The 25,533-nt window shown below is 39.7% G+C and overlaps 1 protein-coding gene across 1 annotated transcript in view; it reads left to right on the forward strand.

Moving 5' to 3' along the window:
• HYDIN (HYDIN, axonemal central pair apparatus protein) overlaps nucleotides 1-25,533 on the forward strand; it is a 299,281-nt gene that overhangs the window by 111,959 nt on the left and 161,789 nt on the right. The window contains exons 16-19 of the mRNA XM_012641507.1: nucleotides 13,558-13,796; nucleotides 17,172-17,418; nucleotides 19,287-19,430; nucleotides 23,654-23,797. Coding sequence (XP_012496961.1) covers nucleotides 13,558-13,796; nucleotides 17,172-17,418; nucleotides 19,287-19,430; nucleotides 23,654-23,797 — 774 coding nt within the window. The remainder of the gene's footprint in view (nucleotides 1-13,557; nucleotides 13,797-17,171; nucleotides 17,419-19,286; nucleotides 19,431-23,653; nucleotides 23,798-25,533) is intronic.

Below are 25,533 nucleotides of genomic sequence, written 5' to 3' on the forward strand. Positions count from 1 at the left end.
TTGCTGTGAGCTAGGCTGATGCCACGGCACTATAGCCTGGGCAACAGAGTGAGACTCTGTCTCAAAAAAAAAAAAAAAAAAATCCTATAGAAAAGACATTTTCACTGGCCTTTATCCAATTGGTTAATGGATATGTTTGGTGAAAAGCACAAGGTATTGCTTAGGAGTGTTGCTTCCTGGTCCAGAGCAGAGTTGACATGAGAGAGGAAGAGTCAGAACAATGAGGGGAGGGTCCAGGAGGCTCTGAGGGGACACGGAGGAAGGAGACAGGCAGGACCACAAGAAAGCTTAAGTACAAATACAGGTGCTCTGCCTTGCTCGCCATCTCTCCTTTCATTTTCAAATATCTCCAGATTTTAGCCCTTTTATGGCAACTTTTGGTATATTTTAAAAAACAAAAAGCATATCAAGGATCTATTGGGGTTTTTTCCCTAGCACAGTGTATATCTTGAATGACCTACTTGGTTTGTTAAAATGGGACTTTTTCTTTTCCACAAAGATGTCATGATTCCATCTTTTGGTTCATTAATGTTATCTTAAATTAGCCAGCTCCAGTTCCAAAGAGTCAAACATGTAATATCTACTGTGGAATGTGCTTTTCTCTCAATCTTGTCTTTGAAAACTGGTGTTTATTGAGTTGCAGCATAAAAGTAGTTTCAGCTGTAGTTCTCATAAGAGAAAACTAAATTCCTTTCATATTTCAGCTGGAATTTTTGTTCAATTTCCTAGTAAATATGATACGTATTAACATTATAGAAATTGAATTATGTTAACTTAGAAATTTACTAGAGTGGAAAGAAATTGAAATACCATTTATTAAATTTCAACTTGATGTGCAGTGCTGAACCTTCAAACTCATTTTTACAGAAATTACTAAGCATTAGGAAAGAGTTTCAATTAGTAGTCATTTTTTCCCTAACCAAAGCCTACTACAAATTCAGGTGCTGGAAGGTCTTCTCTTTTCTTTCTGGATGTCCCGACAGAAGGGATCATTCCCTCTCCTCCTCTGGCTGTTGGTGAATGTCAGCCCTCCTAGACGCACTCGCTGTCAGCTGTCCATCTGTTACACTCAGCCTTGTGTGTGGCCACACATCACAGCAACCACTGTGATTAGATTCACACTTAGCAAGAAATATCTGGTTATTATCAGCCAGAGGGGTCAGATGGGAAGCCAGAAGCCCACCTTCACAGTGATGTTGGAAGATAAATGACACAGCAATTTTGAACATGACTTTTAAAAATACTGAGACCTTTCATATAGGACAGAGTGAAAAAAACAGTGAAGATTATATTTTCTCTGTCATATTAAAGCTTAATTTATCCTGAGTGTAAAAAAAAAAATTGATTAGTACAAGGAAGAGTGTTCTGTGACCTGAAGCAGTAGGTTCTCCTTTGCTTTGGAATGCCGGGAATATCAGCCTCCCCTAAAAGTTCCCAGAAAGTTGACTTGTTTGAAACAATCGAGTAAGTACCTCTGGTTTGGAGGGGTAAAAGAATATCAGAATGTGAGAACAGAGCTTGGAAAGGCTCTTCTGGCAGGAGAGTGTGGGCTCTGCTTGTGCACAGAAAGCTCTATCAGGAAGAGAGACTCCTCGCCTTTGGGTGAGCAGCAGAAATGAGAACACAGATGTGACAGTGTCCCTGGGGCCTTGGGGACCTCAGCACTGGGCTGGGAGATAGATGCCTTCTTTTCATGGGTGCCCCTTGCTAAGTGGAGCAAGTACATTGCGCGGCACTTGTTTGGAAGCATCTGGAATCCTTTTCCTTTTACTCTTGGCTCTCATTTGGCCTCAGCTGCAGTGAGCTCAAAGCCTTGTGTACAGATGTCAGTGATGCCTTGGGATTCAGCTGGTACTAAGACATCTTCGCAGTGGCCTTATGCCTCCACGATGTGCAGGGAGAGACCATTCATTGTAGTTAGATGTTTAGAATTCCTAGATCCAGGAGATAGGAAGGAATTCTGATACCTCATTCAAGTACAATTTTTTAAAAACACTTACATTTCTTGGTCACTTGCCATTGTCATACACAGTGCCATGGCAACAGGGCATTTATTGGGCTTTCGCATCTCCTTCAAAGCATCAGCCACTGGCTTATTTCCTCATTTCAGTAGGGACCCCCTTTCGATATTTATTTGTTTGCATGTCTGTCTCCTTTAAATGACAGTAGTCTCTGAATTGAATTTCCAGCACCCAGCAGCAGGCCTGGCAATTATAATGATCACAGTATGATGACATTCAATCAATTATGACTCAACATTTATTTGGTTCTAACTATTTGCCACTTTAAGTATTTCATTTATTGCAACTTGGAGAGAAAATACAGTTATAATCCCCATTTTAACAAGGCAGAAACAGAGGGAGAGACACATTAAGTAAACGTTTAACGAGTAGATTAGCTCTGCCCTCAATTTGAACTGTAACATCTATAGAAGGAGATTGTTCAAGGAGAAAGGAAAGAAACTGTTAGGTCTATGGAAGGAAATGGTGGGGAGAAAGGTTTAAGGAAAAAGGAAAGAAATGGCCATGAATCAGAAACCAACTACAGTTGTTATGCCTCTTTATTGTTTTTTTATTTCAGAATTTTACAGGGGTACATACGATTTGGTTACATAATTTGTTTTTGTACAGTTTGAGTCAAAGTTGCAAGTGTGTCCTTCACCCAGTTTGTGTGCATCGTACCCATCCCCTGCTCCCCTCCCACCTATTTTATTTCTCTTGAATTGTACTTCCATATGTGCACATAACTGTCGATCGAAATTGGATTTTCTCTAATTAATTACTATTCAAGTATACAGTTAGTATCAATCATCACAGAAGGAAATTAAGATAAAACTTCCTTTTTATGGATCAAATACAGTTTTTTTTTCGTTTGCATTCCACCTTCCCTCCTGCATATAAATAGATAACTTCTTCCTCATTACCAATATTATCATCAGCCCAATTCTTATCACTTTTAAAAGATGGCTGTCATTGTCATTATTTACTCTGCCTGTTTTGTGCACTGACAGTAGACAGCCATATTCAATAGTAAGCCCGTACAAAATGAAATAAACACTTTTACGTAATGAACAAAAATGAGAAGAAGTACATCAAGTAGCATGGTATAGAGATTTATTAATGGTATTAAATCCCCAACACACATTTGTCAATATTACATGCTGTTTGTCAGGGAGAAAATAATACTCTTCCTCAGTTCCATTTCCTCTTCCCTGTAACTAGCAAAAGGACAGAAACTGCAGAGGCATATATGACATGGTACAACTCTCCGTAGGTTGTCACTTGGAGTATGTCTTCTTTTAATGTCAGTTGCAAGGAAATTGTATACAACATTAAGTTTCATGCTTTGGAAGAAAAAAATCTTTCTCTGGGATGTTAGGACATTAAATCGGGATGCATTTGGGAGGGAAGGTCAACATTGTCTGAGAGCAGACCTGGTTACGTGCCAGGCACAGTTGTCTTACGTGTGGTAATCATTCAACAAAGAGTTGTTGAGTAGATGGATGCTGAAGTCGTATACTATGTAGCCACTGTCAAAAACAGTATGGAGTTGTAGCAAAAGTAAGGATGTTGCATTCAGACAGATCTGAAATCATGTCCTAGTTCTGTATTTACTAAGTCTGGGCAAGTTATTTATTATTTCTGAGTCTTTGGTTCCTTCCCTTTAAATGGACCTAATAATGGCATCTAGAAGATAAAACATGATAATATATGTAGAAAGTGCCTGTTGAAAAAAATAAGCATTCAATAAATGGTAGCTTTAGTTATTAATGTTGACAGACAAAAAGAGCCAAGTGACATGACTTGTGGAAAGACATGAATTTTTGTGGCACTATATCTGAAAGTCTTTTCTTTCTTAGATAAGAAAGAAAAAGAAATAAGCGCCATTCAGAGAGGCCCTAAGGTTTGAATGAACTGATTCATGTGGTGCAGAGCTCTGAAATGGGAGCTCTAACGCTGCCTTTTCCTCACTCTTCGCTTGTTTCTCTAAATTTTTGACAGCCACCTTATATGACACATCTGTATTGATGAATGCATATGTGTCCTTCTATATCAAAGATAATAGGTTTGTTAACAAATAATTTACTATTTAGAAATTTTAGACTCATTAGCTTTCTGATTTTCTATCTTCTTGGGGCTTACTTATTTGTACAGATTCCTGCTAGCGCTGTGTGAATCACACCTGTGTGCTCAGGAGCTCTGTTTCCTTTTATTTAACCATATTTTGTGCCTTGTGTTTGATCTGAAACCTTTCACTGAGTCTTGAGAGGGCATTGACTTTCAGAAAAAAACATCATGGTCTTTTTTCAAAAATGCTAAGCTAGTAACCTAAAAAGATTATTAGTACATATTACTTAAAAACAACATGAATTACATATACCTGCCTCCCTGATACAATCAAAGTCAGTTGTCCTTATATTTTTTACAGGCTATTTTTTCCACAAATAGGAAATTCAAGAGCTAGAACAATTGTTTAACCAGGAGGGACTTTCAGCACATCATTGACCAAGCCCTTTCTAGTCAGTCTATCATTCCAAACTATTTCCCTCTAAGAACAAGGAGAAAATCTGGACAAAATAAGAAAATCATGAGTTTGAGGGGATTAGAGAGCAACCAAGCCAGTGACAACCCCCTCAAAAAAACAAAACCAAGAGATGTACGCCCAAGATTATATGGTTCCAGAAGAGGTTGAAGAGTTGAAAGTAGCTTTCACAAAATTTACAAGTCCAGGGAGATAAGAATTGGAGTCAGGTCAGGCTAAAGAAATAAAAATTAGAGGAGGATGGGTTCTGGTAAAGTCCCAGCCTTATGGTTGGGACTCTGAAAAGCTACATACTAGGAACAAGGATAAACTAGAATAGACCCTCAGTTAAAATCATCTCAATCTCTGTGTGGATGAAGAAAAATAAGAAAAAGAGCTAGAAATTAGGAGAAAGATTAGAATATTAGACAATTGGTTCAGGAGATATCAGATCCAATAAGTGTTCCAGAAAGAGCAAATTTTAAAATGAAGGTGAAGAAATTATCCAAGAAATAACTGAAGGAATGTATTCAGAACTGAGGAGAGGAATTTATGGAAAAGACTCATCAAATGTGATGCATAATGGATGGAAATAGGCCCGTGTCAAGGCACGTCATAATTAAGTTCCAGAATACCGGACACAAAGAGAAGGCTGTAGGAACTTCCAGAAAAGAAAATTAATGATCAAAACCAAAAACATTAGGAACCAGAGTGGCATTAGATTTCTTGACAGAATCACTAGGAAAAAAAACCCTGACTTTCTAGAGGAAAATAAATCCTAATCTTGAATTCATTATCCAACCAAAAGACTAACTGAAGCGTGAGGGTAAAATAAAGACATTTCAGACACACAAGATCTCAAAAAATTTGCATTCCACATACCCTTCCCCAGGAAGCTACTGAAGAATGCTGGACCATAGGTAAGAAGACAACAGGGGCTCAAACACAGGAGAGAATTTGGGGACCACACAGGGAGCAGCCTCAGGGCACTCCTGGGATGGGAGCCATACGGCAGGCCCAGAGAGCCGCCTGCCCAGACAGGAGTTGGAGAACAGATGGCTCCAGAAGAGATTTGTCTACAAAAAGATGGAACTTACAGAAAATCGGATGTTTCCAAAAGTATCGAGAGGCAGTCCGCCCCTTTGGTTATGAGTCCATGATGGATGAAAAATCAAGCAAAGACAAGACAATTAATTCCTGGGAACATGAAAGCTGTACAAGAAAGAAAATGTAATCTTAGAACACTTTTCATAGCTCAGCTGTGTTTAGTATTTGCATACTCGTAATGGCATAAATGAAAATATTTATCTCACCAAAAAGTAAGTTTTATCTATACCGGGAGGGTGGGAAGAAGAAAGTGAAATAGAGAAAGAAAGTCATGGAGAGAGGGTGAGAAAAGAGCTATTATTATCTGTGATCAGGAGAAATAAATAGATAATGTGCAAACTGAAAAATTAAGAAGTAGCAGTAGATTACTTAGAGATTTAGAGGCAAATACCGAAAGAAAAGGCTAAAAGAATTAACAGTGGTTGACCATGTTCATTGGCAAGGGTTGAAGTAATGGGGAAGATGGGAGAGTGAGTTCAGAGGACTCCTGTTTTTCACAATACGCCTTTTCTAGAACCATTTGACCTTTTAAATTGTGTGTGTGTGTGTGTGTGTGTGTGTGTGTGTGTGTGTGTATATATATATATATATATTTTGATAAAAATAAAACAAAAAATTTAAATCACAGTGCAGAACAGTCTGTATAGTATGCTGTCATTTACGTAAGAAAAAGCATATATGCACATACTAAAAAAAGTATATCTGGAAGCATATACAGGAAACTGGACCAACAGCTGCCTCTGGTGATGGTAACTAGTGACCAGGCACAAGCAGGAGATAGAGACTCTACCCTTTGAATCTATTTGAATTTTACACTGTGTACATGTATTATTTATTTAAAAAAAATCTTCTAAGAAAGAAAGAAACTAGGAATGAAAACTGAAGCAAGAGAGCAAACAGTTAAAATTAAATGAGCTCTAAAAGAGTGACCATATCCTTTTAAGATGAGTTATTTATTGAATAAATGTAAGTGTGTCTTCTTGTTAAAAACAGAATCCTTATAGAAGAAACAAGTTAAAGATAAAAAAAAAAAAAAATCACTCATAGCCCCACCATGCAGATAACCACTATTAAATTTTTGGTGTGCATCTTCCAAATTTTTTATTGTGTAAGTGGTCGGTCTGTGTATTCTCACACCCTCCTATGGATAATACTATTCTGTTACCAGCTATTTTCACTTGATATATTATAGTCACTTCTGATATGAATTTTTGATATGAATTTTTAAGGCACATTCCTCTACAGATCATTTTTACCGACTGATTTTATTGCATCATTTGACTCTACCACAGTTGATTTAACTAATCCCTACTGATAGATTGTTCCCAGTTCTTCACTACTGTAAATAATGCTTATGTCTTAATTGTGGCTCACATCCTTAACTGTTTCCTTTGATGAAATTCCTAGAAATGCTATTGCTGGTCAAATGGCATGAACATAACTAAAAGTCTTGATACATCTTGTGAATTACCTCCCAGAAAATTTGTACTAATTTACATCCTGCCTCCCAGCAGTGGTGAAGAGCATCACTCTCTTTAAGACTCTTGCCAACGTTTTTGGTTTTGTTTTTGCCAAATCTGGAAGATGAAAAAACTCTTTTATTGTTATTTAACTTTGTGTTTCTTTGACTTACTGGTGAGGCTGAACATCTTTTATATATTCATTTGCCAACAAATAAATATTATTTTTGAGCCTTTCCCCCCTGCCTGAAACTGTGCTGACTGAGGTGACAGACAAAAGGTAATTAGAATGGTTTCTTTCTTCAAAGAGTTTATAATCTCACAAAAGAAATGAATACGCAAACAAATCAGCTGGGTTATAATATGTAAGCACATAGGAGGAAATGATTCATTCTTCTGTCAAATTAAAGTTTTTCATGGGTCAGAACATTTGAGTGGAGGCTTGAAGGCTAAGGAGAAGGAGGACAGAGACATGGGGGTACAATTCCCGAGAGCAGCATATTTAATGCAGTGGTGATGCTTGGGACACTTGGGAAAGGTGAATGACCTGGTGGTCTGGGAAGTAAGCCTGGAAAATGCAGTGGGGCCCTCTGCATTTCGAAATAGCTCCTCCAGACCAGAGGCTCGTATCTACTGGACCAGTCTATACTGCAGGCCACCATGTTTGCAGAGAGCCTGGGTGACTTCTCAATGGCAGTGAGATTCTGTCGTCTACCAAGATTCATACAAAATGATGGATTCCCCAAACATAAATAGTGAGTTCACATGTGGATCTAACAGAAAAAAGTGACAAATGTTCATCTGGGACCAATGAACTCTGGAACTTGTACATAAAGTTTGGGGGAAAGATGCGTATACACGCATTTTTCTGTGAATGGGTCCCATGGCTTTCTCAAAGGAGATAAAAGACTCAGTACCACTGATCCAGATATTGGAGCCATCTACAATCCATAGCAGGACAGTAGCAGGATCAGATCTGTGGGAGATAATCCTGTGCCAGATGGCAGGAGAACTGGATAGAAAGTTTTGGAAGTAACATTAGTAATAACCACCATTGATTATTTACTCTGTACTAGGCAAGGTGCTAGATGCCTGGCACCCATTTTAGTTCATCTTCAAGTTAACATTTAACAGAGGAGGGAACCGAGACCTAGATTTTAAAATTAGCCCAGGGTCACCTAGCTGTGAATGGCAGAGTCCATAGTTGACCACTAGGTCATGTGACTCTAAAGGCCACACTTTTAATCATGACCCTAAACTGCCTCCCTTGGAAAGCTCTAGCACAGTTTCTTCTGCACCTCACCTCCTAATTTTCAGTTAATTATTTTAAGCAACAAAGTGACTCACTTCAGGGAAGAGAACTACATGACTGGAGAGATATTATTTAGAAGACAAAAAGGGGAAAGGCCTTGGTGACTCTTCATTGTTCTCATTCCAAAAAGAATCGATCGTCTGCTGAGATAATAGCATAAATCCAAAGAAGCCCTCACTCTGCTCGTTGGCTCCTGTTATTTGCCTCCTCCCATTTCGTGGAAGGAAATTCTTGTAGATTTCAATTGGCAAACGAGCTATTTTGAAGAAAAGTACATGGTGCTATTTTCTTCAAGTTCATAGTCATTAGCACTACAGAATAGCAGGTCTGTCCAAGCGTATTCACACTCTCAGTGATTGTTGAGGTGACATGTGCAAACAATGACGTTCACATCTGCCTTTCGTGGCAAATATTAAATACACGATAAGGAAACTTATAAAAAAAGAGCTCTGGCTAAAACCTTGGGAGCTGAGCACCGCATAAGAAGTGTGCCGATGCCCTATTGTCAAATAAAAAGCAAATGTTATCTTTAGATATGTGAGACCTCAGCGAGGAGGGCTTAATGCTAATCACCAGTGGGCACGGAATTCTGAATTGCAAAAGATCACAAATTTTCTGTCTTCCGCACAGTCATATCCCCTGCGTGCACGCACACACCTCCTGTACGTGTTTATGAGCTGCTGAAATGACTCTGGCTTTCTAGCTGTAATTCGCAGAAAAAGCAAAAGCAGCTATTGCTGAAGTTTTAATGGGAGGCCTAGGAGGTCCCATTTTTATCATCTTCGAAACAAATATATGGAATCCTGTGTTAGGTTTCTATTGCTGGGTAACAAATTACCACAAATGGAATAACTTAAAAGTAGTTTATTTCAGTTTCCATGGGTCAGGGGTCTAGGCATGGTCTGCCTGGATTCCCTCCTTAGGGTCTCAAAAAAGCTGAAATCAGGGTGTTAGCTGAGCTACATTCCTTTTAGAAAAAATCCACTACGAGGTCCCCCCATGTTGCTGGCAGAATTTCTTTCCAGGCAGCTGAATGACTGAAGCCCCGTTTTCTTAGTGGCTGGCAGCCAGGGACTGCTCTCGGCTGCTGTGGAGCCACCACAGTTCCCCACCATGCGGCCCCCTCCCGAGGCCCTCTCATGCTTGGAATCTTCACTAGGAAGAGCCCAGTCTAATTAAGTCAGGCCCACTGCAGATTATCTCCCTATCTTAAAGCCAGCTGGTTTGGGACCTTAACGGCATCTGCAAAATCCCTTCACAGCAGCATCAAGATTAGTGTTTGACTAAATAACTGGGAGATCATTGTTCTCTGGGAGTTGGAGATCTTGGGGACCATCTTAGAATTCTGCCTACCTGTCTATGGCCATACCACCCTGAACGCACCCAATCTCGAATGATCTCGGAAGCTAATGAAGGTTGGGCCTGGTTAGTACTTGAATGGGAGAATTCTGCCTACCATGGACCTCCATAGGCTTCTTCTCTTCTGGCAAGAGTCTTGTACGTTAAATGCGTTCTTAGCATTCATCTTTGTTTTCTGAGTTTCATAATCTTTTTATTTAGCAAATATTACTGAGCCCATAATAATGTGTCATGTGGGGCATTTCAGAGTTTGGTGAAATGATGACAGTAGCTGAGGTTCATGAGGACTTGCTATGTGCCAGACACTGTGCTGAGCTTTTGCACGCATGATCTCATTTCTCCATCACCACAACTCTGTACGGAAGGTACAGTCCCTATCCTGAGCTACAGATGAGAACACTGAAACCAGGCGTGGTTAAGAGACGTGACAGGGACTCAAACCCACATTCCTTTTCCCTCAGAGCACTCCCTCCTAACCTATTTCCATTAGCTGTTATCTTGCTGTACTGTGGTTTTGAAAAGGATACAAAATGTCCTCCATAGCTATGATGATTATCCACTCATCCATTTCTTCTTTAGCCAAACTTGCCATCTAATAACAGAAAATGTCACGCAGACCAAGTCCTCCCTGAAAGCAAAGGACACTCCTAAAAGTCAAATACCAAAGAGACACAAGGGTTTTAGAGCAGTTTAGAGCCTGACTTTTGGTAAGGATAGTCCAGTACCTTAGCATCTGGCATTTTAATGTTCTTTGTTCTTGGATTCTATGATATATTTTGCTGTCTGCTTTCATGCCAAGCACTGATTAATAAGCTTCATCAAAAAGAAAACTCAACAGTTCAGCCTTGGAGAGCAACTTCAGGTCTTCTTTCCAGATCAGCCAACCTGTGTCAGCAAGAAACAGAATAGAAATGGTATGCATCTGTTGAAAACTAATGTCCCCTGACTTGAAATAGCACTTATGCTGGTGACATCCTCACTTCATTGTGAACAGAGGACTGTCCTGTGCTACCAACTACAGGAGGAAGACAAATGGTTGGAATGGGAAAGATGACATTGACAGTACCCTCTCTGAAAGGCATTTTGCTTTTTGATAAGAGAAGGACAAAAAATGACGTTGATTTATGTTTTAATTGTAAGCTGAGTCTGATAAATGAGCAAAACTATATAGGATGCTTTCCGGCCACAAATTTGGGAAGAAGAGTCAACAGAGTGCGATCTTCTTGCCTAGAACTTTCTTATTTTCTCTCTAGCTACCCCTCCATTTGTCCTAATAGCAGATGGATCTGAATTCTGGGCCTGCAATTCCCATAGAATTGAAATACCAAGTCACTCTTCCATTTCTGTGTTCTGATGGAGTTAGCTCTTCACCTTCCAAAATCTAGGATCTGCGAGAGTTGGGGAAAGCCCCAAGGATGTGGCAGTAGAGTGAACCAACAAGGTAGCTTTGACAGAGAGCAACTAGCAGCTCACTATACTCATCTCCCTTTACTCTGGACTGAGTAGAAGTAGACTGCATTTCCCAGCATTCTCTGGGGTTAGGTGTGGCTGCATGACGGATCTGGCAAGTGGAAGTGGGCAGAAGTAACGTGCACCACTTCTGCACTTGGCACACAAAATCCTAGCATGTGACCCTCCATCCTTTTCCATCTCTTACTGGCCAACTGGATATCAAACTCCAGAGTGTCCTTAGAAGCCACAAGTTAAATATGTCAGACTCTGTTTATCTGGGGTCCTTGAATGACTAAATGGAACAGAAGCCCATCCTTGTTTCTATCACCAGTTGGAATTCATGTGAGCCAGAAATAAGCTGCTATTGTAGTAAGCCACTGAGTGTCAGGGCCTTTCTGTCATGGTAGCTATCATTACCTTATCTAAAATAATAGCCTAGAATCTAAAAACTGGAAGTAAGAAAACTAGTTCTAAGAAAGGAGACGGGCTGGTTACTCAAGCATGAGAAATCTATTTCCATTATTGCTTTAATGGTATAGGGCAGACTGAAAATGATATAAAGCAAAGACTCCTATCTACTATTTATATTATAGTAGATATGAAATGAAGCTGCCTTAATCCATTTTTAAATACCCATAGAAAATTGAATTTGCATGTATAGCTCTTTTAGAACTCATTTTTGTGTCATTTTCTGTGATTGTGTTAGAGGATTTTAGGGTTTTCACTTTGGGACAGTTGAAAAATTTTTGGATAAATTAAAAGATGTGTTATAAATTATTTCTTTCAACCTAAATATGAGCAGAGTATTGTGACACTCAATCCTTGTAGTTTCTCTTGCCAATAAAAATTGATCTACAGTCCTGAAAAATTTATTAGTTTATTTTTTACTAATATTTTAATGCAAAATTATAAACATACAGATTAATGCTCTGGAAAAACAGAAACTTAGCTTACTGTTTTATTAATATTTCGGTACTCTGCTTAAAAATAAGTTACTATGAGTAAGAAAGTTACAGAGAAAATTGTGAAAAACAGATTGTGTCGTGCAAGATTCAGCATTTTTTCCCACAAGTTTCCTTTGAATTGAGGCAATTATACAAATATCTCCTTCCAGGCCCTAGTTTTATCTAGTGTGATATTTAATGTTTAATTGTTTTCTTCTATTTATATGTCTCTAGAAATTTTCCATATTCAAAGATCATGAGTAATAATAGGACTCTTAGAGTTAAATCTATAATTTCCATTAATACTAAAATTAAAATAAAATTTCCTTATTATCATTCATCTACATCTTCATTATATACAACTTATAATCTTGAAAACGTTCTTCTTTGCTTTAATTTATTTAAATTTTGAAATGAAATTTACTTATTTCCTATGGAGACTTTCAAACCAGGAGGAAATGTTTTCTGGTCTGTGTAACAGGATTTGTCCTCAATTGTAAATTGGGAAATTGACATTTTGTTTTAAATATTAGATTCTCCTTATTTAAGTACCTATGAGCCTGTTCCTAAGAGTGTGACCATCGGGACCCACTGGTGGTCCTACAGATTATAATACCATATTTTTACTGTACCTTTTCTGTGTTTGGATGTGTTTATATACACAAATACTTCCCACTGTGCTACAGTTATCTACAGTATTCAGTACAGTAACATGCTGTGTGGGTTTGTAGCCTCAGAGCAATAGGCTATACCATACAGCCTAGGCATGTAATAGGCTACACCATGTACATTTGGGTAAGTACATTCTATGATGTTCATACGATGGCGAAATCACCTAACAACACATTTCTCAGAACATTTCCCCATCGTTAAGCGATGCATGATTATATTTCAAAATAAGTTTGGAATTTTAGCTAATGAAATTTCATTAATTATTATGAAATAGCAGAAATCAGTGTGACTTCCTTTATTATGTTTATTAATGAAGACTGCTAGTCCTCACTATAACACTAGAAATTTTGCATTTGCAAAATGTTTCTTTGAAAATTTTCAAACTCCATAAAGAATGTTGTACCTTCTGTTAGTATCTCAGAATTTGTAGATTAGAGCAGATAATTACTATAAGACTGTTGGAGAACTGGGTTGTCATCTTGGGAAAGAGAGGCAAAGAATCTTCACAGAGCATTCGAAAGTAAAATTATAGGTTTGCCCTTCAGAATCAGATTGCCTTTTGAAAAAGGAAAAGCCAACAAGCATCCAGCTGCTTTGATTCAAAAAAATAATATTTGTCTCTTATGTTGAATTCCACGGTGCCAACCATTTGAAGTATAGAGGGCTTTGACATGTGTAGAATGAAAAGCCAAGAATATCTTCCCTGTTAACTTGCAGTCTTGTGTTGCAGGCACACAAAAAATCCCTTTGGACGATTGAACCCAACGAAGGCATGGTTCCACCGGAAACTGAGGTTCAACTGTCCCTGACTGCCAACCTGAATGACATACTGACATTCAAGGACACAGTTATTTTGGACATTGAAAATAGCAACACCTATCAGATTCCGGTCCAAGCTTCTGGAATTGGTTCTACCATTGTTTCAGATAAGCCCTTTGCTCCAGAACTCAATTTGGGGGCACATTTTAGGTACGGAAATATCATCGACCAGTTTTTATAGATATAATATATGTTGCATAAGCTGAATATCACTTCTACTTTGGAAAAATGTTTTTGAGTAAATAGAACTAGCCTCCTCGGTCCCTCTCCTTTCCCGTTCTTACTTCACACTCCCGATGGGTACACCAGCCCCAAGAAGACATTTACTAGTCAGAACTTTGTGACATTCTCCAATCTGTGTTCCTGTACATCAGAGAAAGAGACGGTTTGTAGGAAGTGCATTCTTCTCTCAAACTTAGAGTGGTTTATTTGTGATGAATTTAGAATTTCAACCATGATTCTCCTCTTTGATTCCAATATGCTACTCATCCCTCTCCATGAATGTAGAAAATACAGATACATCTTAGTGGTAACCTAAGTAGGATATACATAGGAAGGTATTAATAAAAATTATTGCAAATGTATTTTATCAGGTGTTACAAAGCCAGTAGCTTTTTTGGGTATTATGTCCTCTGTTTGCCTCCCCACTGTAGCACCAACAACTGAGATGGTTGCAGTTGGCTTCCCCTGATCACCCAGGAAAGGCTAGAAGACCTAAATTTTTCTGTAAGAGGTAGTAAATAGAGATACCTCTGAGCAGAACAATCTAAATGTGGAGATAGAGGATAGAGGATATGTGTGGGGACTTATTCCTAGGTCCTCAGGACAGTCATACAGTTATCACTAGTGATTCTTGGGGGCCAGTTGAATTTGTACCTGTCGCAGTACTGTGAACAGATCTCAGAGGTGCTCCTCCTGCCTTCTAGCCTAACAGGCCCTGAAACCAAGTCAGATGCACTGTGCTTCGAGAAGATGCGACTGACACTAATCATCAGGAGCCTCCCCACAATCCCACCCACGCCTCCTTTCCTTCATTCCATCTACAAAACATGGGAATTGATTGACAATACTTTGAACCAATAGAGACTTAAGTAACAGGCAAGTCAGGCAGTTGAACTGCATGCTTTCAGACAAATATCCAATTATATTTTTTGAGTCAACTAGATATAAAAATCCTCCTCTCTGCCTGTCTACTGGCTGTAAGCTAGGGTATTTTGTCATTGCATACCACTGCTTCTATTTTCAAATTTCTTTCAATGCACTCAAATATAATTATAGAAAACAATACACTGCAAACCAGACTTAATTACATGTTCTTCTTAATCTGCAAATAGTGTCAAATAACCTCCAAACGATAGTCTGACATTTGCCTGAAATTGGAGGGTTAGCTAACAGTCATCTATAAATATAAAAGGAAACTGTAACTTTAACCTCTGCCTAAACCCTATTGTTATTCTTTTTGACATAAAATCATGATGCCAGCAAGCTCCAGAAGGATTGTCAAAAGCAGGGCTAGGTAAACTACAGCCCACTGCCTGTTTCTGTAAATAACAGAACAGCCATGCCCACTCTTTTACATATTGTTTATGGCTGTGTTCACACTACAAGGGAAAGTTGAGTAGTTGTGGGAGAGACCATGTGGCCCCAGAAACCTAAAATATTTTTTACTCAGACCTTTAAAGAAAAATTTACCAATCCTGTTTTAAAGAAATACCCATATGCCACTCCTTCTGATTGCATATTTTGGGGCAACTCTCTTAGATTTTCAGAGCTTCTATTTTTTTTTTTCAAAAAAAATTTTTTTATATATTTAGGAGGTACAAGTGCAGTTTTGTTACATGGATATAGTACGTGGTTGTGGTGTCTTGGCTTATAGTGTAACCATCACCCGAATAGTGTATATTGTACCCATTAAGTGATTTTTTAATTCCTACCTCCCTCTAACCCTCCCACCCTCTCACCCTTCAGAGTCTGCAGTGTCTGTTATTCCACTCTCTATGTCCACGTGTATCCATTTTAACTCCCACTTATAAGTGAGAACATGCATTATTTGACTTTCTGTTTCTGAATTAATTCACTTAAGATAATGGCCTCTAGTTCCATCCATGTTGCTGCAAAAGACATGATTTGATTCTTTTTTATGGCTGAGTAGTATTCCATGGTATATATACATGACATTTTCTTTATATAATCATCTGCTGGTAGACACTTAGGTTGATTCCATACCTTTGCTACTGTGAATGGCGTCAGAGCTTCTATTTCTTTATCTATACAATGGTAGCAAATATACTTATTATGAGTAGGTTGCTGTGAAGATTGAAAGATACACTGTGAATAAGTAACGGAGGCCCTGCCTAGTTTATAAACAGTATAGCCATAAAGTTAAACTGCCAGGTAAAGATGCCCCAGTGAGCATGCCCTGTGGACACATATTTGGATAGAAATGGTTGTACCTGACAACTGGCAAATATTCCTTCTGATTATTTATTTGATGCTTCAACTTACTTATACATGATGTTATTTCCTAAGGAGGAACAGATGGAATGAAATCTCAAAGCCTAGTAAAAATTGAAAAAAAGCAGTCCTGAGAGAGGTTCCTTCACCAAAAAAATACTTTAAAATAAGCCTGTAAATTAATAAAACAAAAAAAATCCCAAACAAACAAAAACACATTTGAACCACCTCCAAGATCTTAGAAATCTCAGTTTTCGCAAAGATCCAGTCAATCAGGAAGTCCTTAATAAATATTTATGGAATGGATGAATTAATGAACAAATTAGTAAGTGAAATTAGCAATGTCTTTAAAGCACATTTGTCTAAGAAAAGTGACCAATCCAGACAGTGGCCCATTGCAGTCTCCCTGACCTTTGTTAAGGCTTAGAGGATATGTGCTATTTCTCTTCAAAGTTCTCTTCAAATTGAGCCCATTATCGCAAGACATTTCACTCAGTCAGTAGAAATTTACTCAACACAATTTGAAATATGCTTCTCCTCCAGCAGGTATTTTGCTTTCCTTTCACTTTTCAGAACCATTTCTCTTAAATGAGCGTGCTTGTCACGTGACCTGTGTCTGTGTGTCCTGTGGTGTGCTTGACCTGTCCGGGAAGACGAGGATGAGAGGAGCTTTCCCCAGCCCCTTACCTGGTGGTGGCAACTTTGGGACAAAACCCAGGTGTATTGTACACTATCTGGGTGATGGACACACTTACAACTTTGACTCAAACTGTATAAAAGCAATTCATGTAACCAAAACATTAGTACCCCGTAGTATTCTGAAATTTAAAAAAAAAAAAACTAGGTTCACAAATCCAATGCTACTAGCCCCTTGAATAGATACTATTTTGTCCCATTACTGTGTTAGTTCCTAGTAGCATCGTGGCAGCCTTCCCATATTTTTAAAAAAGGAATGTCTTATTTTGTTGTTCACTGTTTTAAACACTTCCAGAGGAATAAATCCCAAGGGTGTAGAGCTGAACAGAACATCCACAAGTTGAATCCTCTCAACACCTGCCTCTTCTTTTCCAGCCTGGATACCCATTATTACCGATTTAAGTTGACCAACAAGGGACGTCGGATCCAACAGTTGTTCTGGATGAACGAAAGTTTCCGTCCCCACGGCAAGCTGAGCAAGAAGGGCCGGCTCCAGGCCAATGGCTACCAGGAGCCCAGGGGTCCACCGAGCCCAGTGTTTCAGATCCACCCCGTCAGGATGGAGCTGTACCCAGGCCAGACGATCAATGTGGTACTTGAAAGCTATTCTGCGACTCCCAGGGTAAGAGGACAGCACATTTAGAAGCAATTTTTTTTTCCTAAATAAATCTTTGCTATATGCGTTTCTTAGGAGAGTCCCTTGACATTTATCTGAGAAAGGATGTGGTTTCTCAGGATTGTGTACAGCACTGAGTTGCCATGGCAGCATCCATGGCTTTCAAGGTTCAGGTCTGCTAAGTTTTCTGTTTGTTTCTATAGCTACCATGAACCCAACCTTAAAGGACCCTTTAAAGCAGATTCTCATTCCCAGGGTTGACAGTGACCAGCTAGCAAGTCTCTGGCAAAGAAACATCCAGTTTTCAGCCAAAGCAAATTCTCCTATTAACATTTAGCAGTATTAATTTAATATTTATTCAAAAAGGGTATTTTTATAGACACTGTGGACTGCCTCTCTTTTCCAGATATTGGGACATCCCTGGTTTCGTTTCTCCCAGTCTGACAACAACACCGTCACATTTTAAAACATCATCTTTTTATGTGTCAATGAAAGAGCGACATTTATCTTCAGCAGCCATCATTTTCTGCTCTTACTTACATTACTACCATACATTCTGCTTAAAACATTTTAGTAGATCCAAACCATGTGTCTCTTTATTCCTATACCTTCATGGAGTTTGGAAACCATCGAAAACCTAAAGGAAAGACTTTTGAAGTCATGTAAGCGCCTCTCCCACCCCACAAATGCAGTTTTTTAATGAGAAATGATGCTTGTTTAAGCTCCTGTTTGTGTCACTAACACAATACCACTTAGGTAGTATTGACTTGTCCCCTCATGAAATAGGAAGCAATAAGAAGTTTGTCTCCCAGCAGACACGATGGGAAAGCTAGTCCATTGCTTTGCTTCTCTAAGGTCGCAGATTTCACTTTATTTCATTATTTCTTCACAGAGCATTTTCAGGTAAAATACATCCTCAGTACCCCAAAAAAGGGTATCTCTCATTATGGGGTATATAATGTGCTCCTTCTGTTACTCAGGTTATCAGCCAACTATTATAGTGTATATACCATGTAACAAATACCGTGCTAGGCACTGCGGATGCAAAGATGAATAGAACACAGCCCCTTATCTCCAGACGCTGACAGCCTGTTGGAGGAGCATATTTACAATGTGGTTATCAAGAGTTGACCATATTTTAAAGACACTAAAGCTGAGCTTCTTGAGGACTAAATTCAGTTTAAGCTTTACCAAAAGCTTCCCTGAATGTTCTTCCAAATCATGCTGCATAGTTGAGAAGAGACTGGGATTCATCAACATCCCAAACCTAAGCACTCATCAATATAAGCTATTTGTGATATAAATTCACTTTTGGAACTTTCTACTTTATAAAAATCTGGGCTTCTTGGGTCCAAGGAAATATTAGTTTCTAATGCATATTTTTTAAAAACATTTAAGTATGAAAGGTGAAAAGTTTTGAACTGTAGTTTTCAGCTAGTTTGATAAGAAATCATATAACTACCATTTAACTATGAGCCCTACAAAGGATTTTATCTGCTTTGTTTATCAGTTTTGTACTCTCAGCCCCTAACACAGCCCCGATGCATAATAGATCCTACACACACACACACACACACACACACACACACACATATTAATATATACACATATATATATGTATGTATTTTGAACTGAATGTAAATTGTTTGTGTCCTCAGGGGCAGTCAGAAATAAACACAGAATCCATTAAAGCCATATTTAACCAACCAGAATGGAATGTGTGACAGAAAGCAATCCCCAAAATGTACTATTCAGAAAATGTTCTCTTCCCTCGTGTCCCCGAGAAGGTAGTTGGAAATCAGTTTGCTCTTGGTAGGTCATTAAGTTTTCTGAGTTATGGTTGTTCCCCAAATGTTGGCATATCTCGTTGGCAGATAGTTAAAGAGAAGCTGGTATGCCATGCCAGCATCGGGGCGCAGAAGGGGAAGAGCTTGGTGATGGCCGTGAACATCACCTGCGAGTTCATCGCGCCTCTCATCCAGCTCTCCACCAAGCAGCTTGTCTACCGGCTGGAGAAGGTCAGTGGGGCCGCACCAGGCAGGGCTGGATGCTCCAACTGGGGGGTCAGCGTGTTCACGTTTTCATTTTGGAAGCTAAATTAATGGGAATCCTGTTATACCCATTACACAGCCCATGTTTTCTAAGCTTCAGAGGCCAGTACACGTTCAACTAAAAATTCTGAATCTAAATCTACCATCCTTTCAAATGTAAATTGCTATGGAATTTCTACTTTCATCATTTCTGATGTATAAGACTAAAGTGAAGGAGTAGTCCAGTGCACTGAAATGCATTTTATTTGATCATTTTACTCTAACCAGGTAACATAAACATCACATTAGAGAAAGGGTTGAAGTAGAATGATTGATAATTATAATAATCAGTAAGAATAGCTACCACTTATCGATTAGTACATGTTGGGCATTGAGCTATGTTCGTTGCGTACATTTTCCCAGTCGTCCCTCACAACAACACTCTACAGTAGGCTCTGTTATCATTCCCGTGATACACATGAGGAAACTGAGATACGATTTAAGCTGGAGAACAATCAACTTGAACTATTTGGTTCACACTCTTTAACTTAAATGGCTATATATGTCCTTGATTTTATATGACCATTAAGGGCAGGCAATAGGTGGGAGAGTCAGGGAATGGGGAGAGACAGGAATGGCTGCCTGTCAGGGCAGGGATCGGGATGGTGAGGAGGTGGAGGAGATGTCACAGCAGGATTTGACCTACTTCTAGGCAGGTGTCCCTCCAAGAATTATTTACCATTCAAAAAAGACACATTTGGAATATCTGTTCTAAGTCAGGGACTGTGCTGGTGCTGAAAATCTGATGGACGAGACAGATATAACCAAATCTAAGATGCCAGTTGAAGTTACAGACTTTTAAAAAGTTATTGACATTTAATTGTTTAAGTTACTGTTATAAACAATGCTATGAAGAAGAGGTGTAAGGTGCTACGAGGACATATATTGGGAGACGTGGCTTTATTTGTCCGTGTGGTCAGAGATGTCTTCCTTGAGCAAGTGCCTCAAGTTGAGACTTGAGTAAAAATAGACGTTAGTTTGGTGACAAGGGAGGGGAAAAACATTATAGGCGGAGGGAGTGGTGCACACGAAGGCCTCAGGAAACGGACGGCTTGGTGGGCTTAAAGAACTGAAAGGCTGCCTTGGACAGAGAATGTGCCAAGATGGCAAGAGATCTGTCTGGGGACATGTAGTGTGCCTAGGAGGCATGTTCAAGACGTTGGGGTTTGCTCCTGGTGGCCACTGGAGAGTTTCAGGAAGGGAAGTGACGTGATCAGATTTATTCATTGAAACAGTCGTGCTGGCTGCTGCGTGAAATATTTATTAAGGCCTGTCATGTGTCAGGCACTGTGTCAGGTGCTAGGGATACAGCAGTGAGAATAGTTCTCCCTGTTGAATTTTACAGCCTACTTGGAAGACCAAGCATTAAGTAGGCCATTGTCCCGTAGCATGATTGATGCTGCCATATAAAAGTGCTGGGTGTGGCAGTGCCTGAGCAGTCGTGGGATAATCAACTGGGGTTCCTTTCGTTGCTTGGAGGTTTATAGGAGAATGTTCAAGACCATTCATTCCGGTAGTGGATTCCATTATATTTCGTTCATTAAAACAAATGAACATCTACTGAGCACCACCATGGGCAAGGTGTTCTGCTAGGAGAGGAATAAGGGAGCTTATAGTCTGTTAGGAGAGGCAAGATGTACAAGTTCTGTTCAAATCCACAAATAATTTTTGAGCACCTAACAGAGTATTAGACACCTACACTGTAGAAGGCAGAAAAGACACAGCAAAGACCCTGGCTTAACTGACGAGCAGGGAAGGTGGACATTGAAGAAATAGAACAAGGGTTTCAGCGACGGGAAGCTCAACTAACAAGCAAGACATGGCACCAACAAGCTCCATAAGACGTGTTAAAAGAAAATACTATAAGAGTTCCTGCTACAGTTATTAAGCTTTAGTACTCTGTTTTAAATTCTTCCTTTTTATTTAATAAGTAATCAGTAAAGATATTTATTGGCCACAGCTGCACTGGATTTGGTTGCATCATATTTTCTCTGAATACAGCTATTCGGAGAAAGTTCAGTGAATATTTATTGAATAGCTATTCCATGCGTGACATTGTAATATATGTTGAATATGCAGCTTAGTTTCTTATTAGATTTTTCTAAGCCCATAAACACTCATAAAAATGTGTGGGTAGTACTCCTACTCCTTTTCTTCTTTTCATATCTTTAGGCCTTTGGCGGGGGGTGGGGGGGACAAGGGCAAGCATATTTTTGTTTAAATCTCCATTGTTTGAGGTTATCACTGGATTAAAATAGGCAAATATTTTGAATATGGCATTAACTTCTTATTGAATCAAAAAGTGAATTGAGCTACAATTCCCTGCTTGTTTCTACCATTCTCTCTTTTCTCCCAAATATGGGAAGTTTGAAATCTGTCCTACTACTGTATTGTTTATTTTCATTTCCTGCTCACATTTAATCCATACCAGGGACAATTAAGAAATGCAACTTCACTGCCCAGCATGCGTAAGAGACCTGCTCTGTATTCAGATTTAATTGTATGACACCCAATTATCTGCTCCATCTCCTTGTTTTCGTCTCCAGGCAGTACATCCAGTTTGGTGCGTTGGAACATAATGATACCAACCCTGTCTATGGAAAGAATTTTTCTATGACTGTTTCCTCGGGTTTGATCTACTTTATAACTATCATACCATTCATAAGCCACAGAGGTGAAATCCCGCAGAAACATCTCTGTGGGATTGAAAAGGTCAATTGAAAGTAGCAGCCAGTTTGCTTCATGAAGTTCCGGCGGCAAATTCTGTCTGCTGGTATTTGGGGAGACAAAAACCCAAAGAGAAGAGGTCATTTTAAAATAGAATGGCTTCTCAGTGCTTCAACTTTTCATCACTAACCTCTGAATGGCCTCTCGCCAAAACCAGCCAAGTGTGGCTTCTTCACTTCAAAGCCATCTGCAGTGACACAGCAGCCTTCTGGGAAGGTCACTGGGGTGGGCAGTTCTCCATGCAGCCTGTTGCTTAGTAAGCCCAAAAGTGCTGCTTCATCCCTCCCTAAACTGTAGCGTGCAACCTGCAGGTGCACCATGAGTCTGGTGTCTGTGTTACCATGTTAAAGGGAGGGAAACAAAGGCTAGTATCTCAGGGCAAATGCCATGCCAGACCCCTAAAATAACCTTGAGAGTGTACCCGGGGGTAGTGGCGTACAACCGAGGCAGGAGGCTCGAGTCAACGGGTGCTGGTCACCCAAGCTCACCCAGGGCCAGGGGACCCGGGAACCACAGTGGAAGGAAGACTGTGCTGGAAAGAGAACTGGAAGACAGATCCAAATATGAAATAGGAGGATTTAACTGAAATCGGAACAAAGAGAAAAGGCAAACCCAAACAAGGAGGCCTGGGGAAAACAGACTAGAGTTGTTAGAAGAGCCAGGGAATGATTGGAGAGAGGTTCCTTTTGGAGGCTGTGTATTGAGGCTTCTGGTCACCTACTGCTAATATTAAAGGACACCGTTTCCAGGGCACACAAGATTTCAGTCTGGCCAGAACTTCTGGCTCAAGATTTGTTTCTGATACCTTCTCCAGTTGAAAACTAAATCTGATATGTCTAACAGAGTAAAAATATGCTTCTAAATCAACTGTCCTGGTGTTATCAGAAAGTTTAGAGGAAATAGTTATGAGCGTTTGTCAATATAACAAATTAAGTATATTTGCAAATTGGTTATTTTAAGCATGGAAAAAATATAAGGGCAAAATGCTGTATTCATTATAATGATACCTAGATTTATCCACAAGATATCACTAATTTATTAGACTTTGTTTTATGACACTGTGGAAACTTCTATAGTAATAGTTTTATCCAGAAGCATGACTCATACAGGTTTTTACAACTAGGCAACAAGAAAGGAAAGTCTGACCTATGTTCTCTGGTCTATGGAGATCCACTTTTTAGTGGTCCACCAGACATCATTCCACATGATTTATCTAAACTTCTGCAGGGGGGAAAAGAATAAATACACACACACACACACACACACACACACACACACACACACACACACACGGGGGCAGGGGGAGAGAGAGAGAATGCGTGCCCATTGAATTTGTTGTTAATAATGAATATGAGACTTTCCTTACTAAAGGCTCACTATATTTACTATGACATGGTTTGTTTCCTATTTTTCCTTTTTTGCAGAAACCTAATGCTATGCTGGAACCAGATTACCAGCCCTTGGTCATAAAGAACATTTCCACCTTGCCCGTAAACATGTTGCTGTCAACCTCAGGACCCTTCTTTGTATGCGAGACTGATAAATCCCTGCTGCCCGCCATTCCTCAGGTACTTCCACAGGGTCTGTCCTAACAAGCTCCTGGGGGGTTGTGCGTGTGGAAAAGGAAGAGAATAATAACAATACACCACCTAACTTGAATTCAGAAAAATATAAAGGTTCCAAAGGAAACGAACAGAAAAGACCACAAAAAATTTAAAATGAGTAATAAAATGAGTATCAATCATTAGAAACACTATCATTAATGGTGTGAGAACTTCCAGCTCATTGTGATAACCCTTTCACTCCTGCCCACTATAATGAAGCCAATCTACAGAAAGCAGTGACTTTCTACTAATGATAGTAAAGATTTTTTTCTCCCCACTCAAATCGAATCAAAACTCTATACACAAAGAAATGAAGAAATAGCCAAGCCCAGTCCCCAAAGCAGCAAGCCCTCCTCCAAATACTGAGAAATCTGAACCAAGCTGAGGGAGGCAACTGGGAGTTCACCCTGGCCACCAGTCTAGGACAGCATGCAGCGTTCTCTAAACAGCCCTGCAAGATCGTCCCCATGATCCTTTGCTAGGTGTAAGGACACCAGTGGAAATGGCTGGGCCATGGGCCAGCGACACTGCAGAGCTGTAGGAGAGGAGGAGTGAAGGAGAAAACACCATTTTGCTCAGCCTCCTGCTCTAGGGAGTCAGCTAGTGGGGAAGCGGCACAAAGAGGAAGAGGGACAGGCAGCAGTCGTGAGATCTCAGAATAGGGAGCCTGTGACTTAAGAATATTTGCTGTGAGCCACACTCAGGGTGGTAGATCTTTGGGGGAGAGCGGGGAGAGGGCACTTGGTGAGAGGGTGTCCAGACAGTACCCAAGTGGAAGCTGCAAACTATGCTGTCGCTGTCACCTGCTCCTCCCCACAGGTTCTTTGAATGAGTGGGTCTCATTCAAGCACAAGCTGGGGAAAAAAACAGTTAAGGTCTTTGAGCAGAGAAAGAAAAGGAGGAAATGGTCATAAGCAAGAGGCAAATGAAAGCATACTGCAAGGGAATGTAACCCAAGGAAGAAGACTAAAGGTACAAACAGGTAGTTCTGTATAGTCTCAAAGGAGTTAGATGATATGACCTGTCTTTAGAAAGAGCTTAAGGAGGAGATCTGAGTGTTCAAAGAGATGAAAACTGAACTCACAGAGCACAGGAAAACAAATGGATGAGAAAATGATTCAGATATGAGCGCCTTTCTCAGCCTGGGTGGTAGACTAGGCCCACTCTTGTCCCTCCTGAGATCTTAATAGGATAAAAGTAGAAATTTTCAAGAGAAGGAACCCAAAGCATTAAAATAAAGGGGAAGGAGGATGGACTTGACCAAATAATGAGAAATTTAAGCTAACTTCTAGAAGATAGAATGAGAGAATGAGGATTGGAGTAGGCTAAAAAAAAGGCACATAAATATGCATTCCAGAAAATGTTCGAATGAAATTGTAAAAGATGAAGGAGTTCTGTCCAGTGGGCTCTAGAGTAGCTCTTGGCTCAGAGGCAGCAACTCTGAGGAAAGAGCTGAAAATGGAGGCATTCTATGTGTGACAGACCCTACCCAGAAAGTGTGGAGAGCTGGCTTTTATCCCAAGACAAAAATAATACTCTTCTTCAGAGAAATTGGTCAAAATGTCTGGGTAAATCTAATGCTTCTAGTGCTGTCAGTGTTGATACCCTGGAATAAGCCCTCCTCGTTCTTCATTCAGTATTTGGGGTGTGTCCACAGGTTGACTGTACCCTCTCTGCCCAAGCAAATGGTTCAGTAGACC

The sequence above is a fragment of the Propithecus coquereli genome, unplaced genomic scaffold (genome assembly GCF_000956105.1).
Source record: "Propithecus coquereli isolate 6110/MARCELLA unplaced genomic scaffold, Pcoq_1.0 Scaffold165, whole genome shotgun sequence".
Lineage (NCBI taxonomy): Eukaryota > Metazoa > Chordata > Mammalia > Primates > Indriidae > Propithecus > Propithecus coquereli.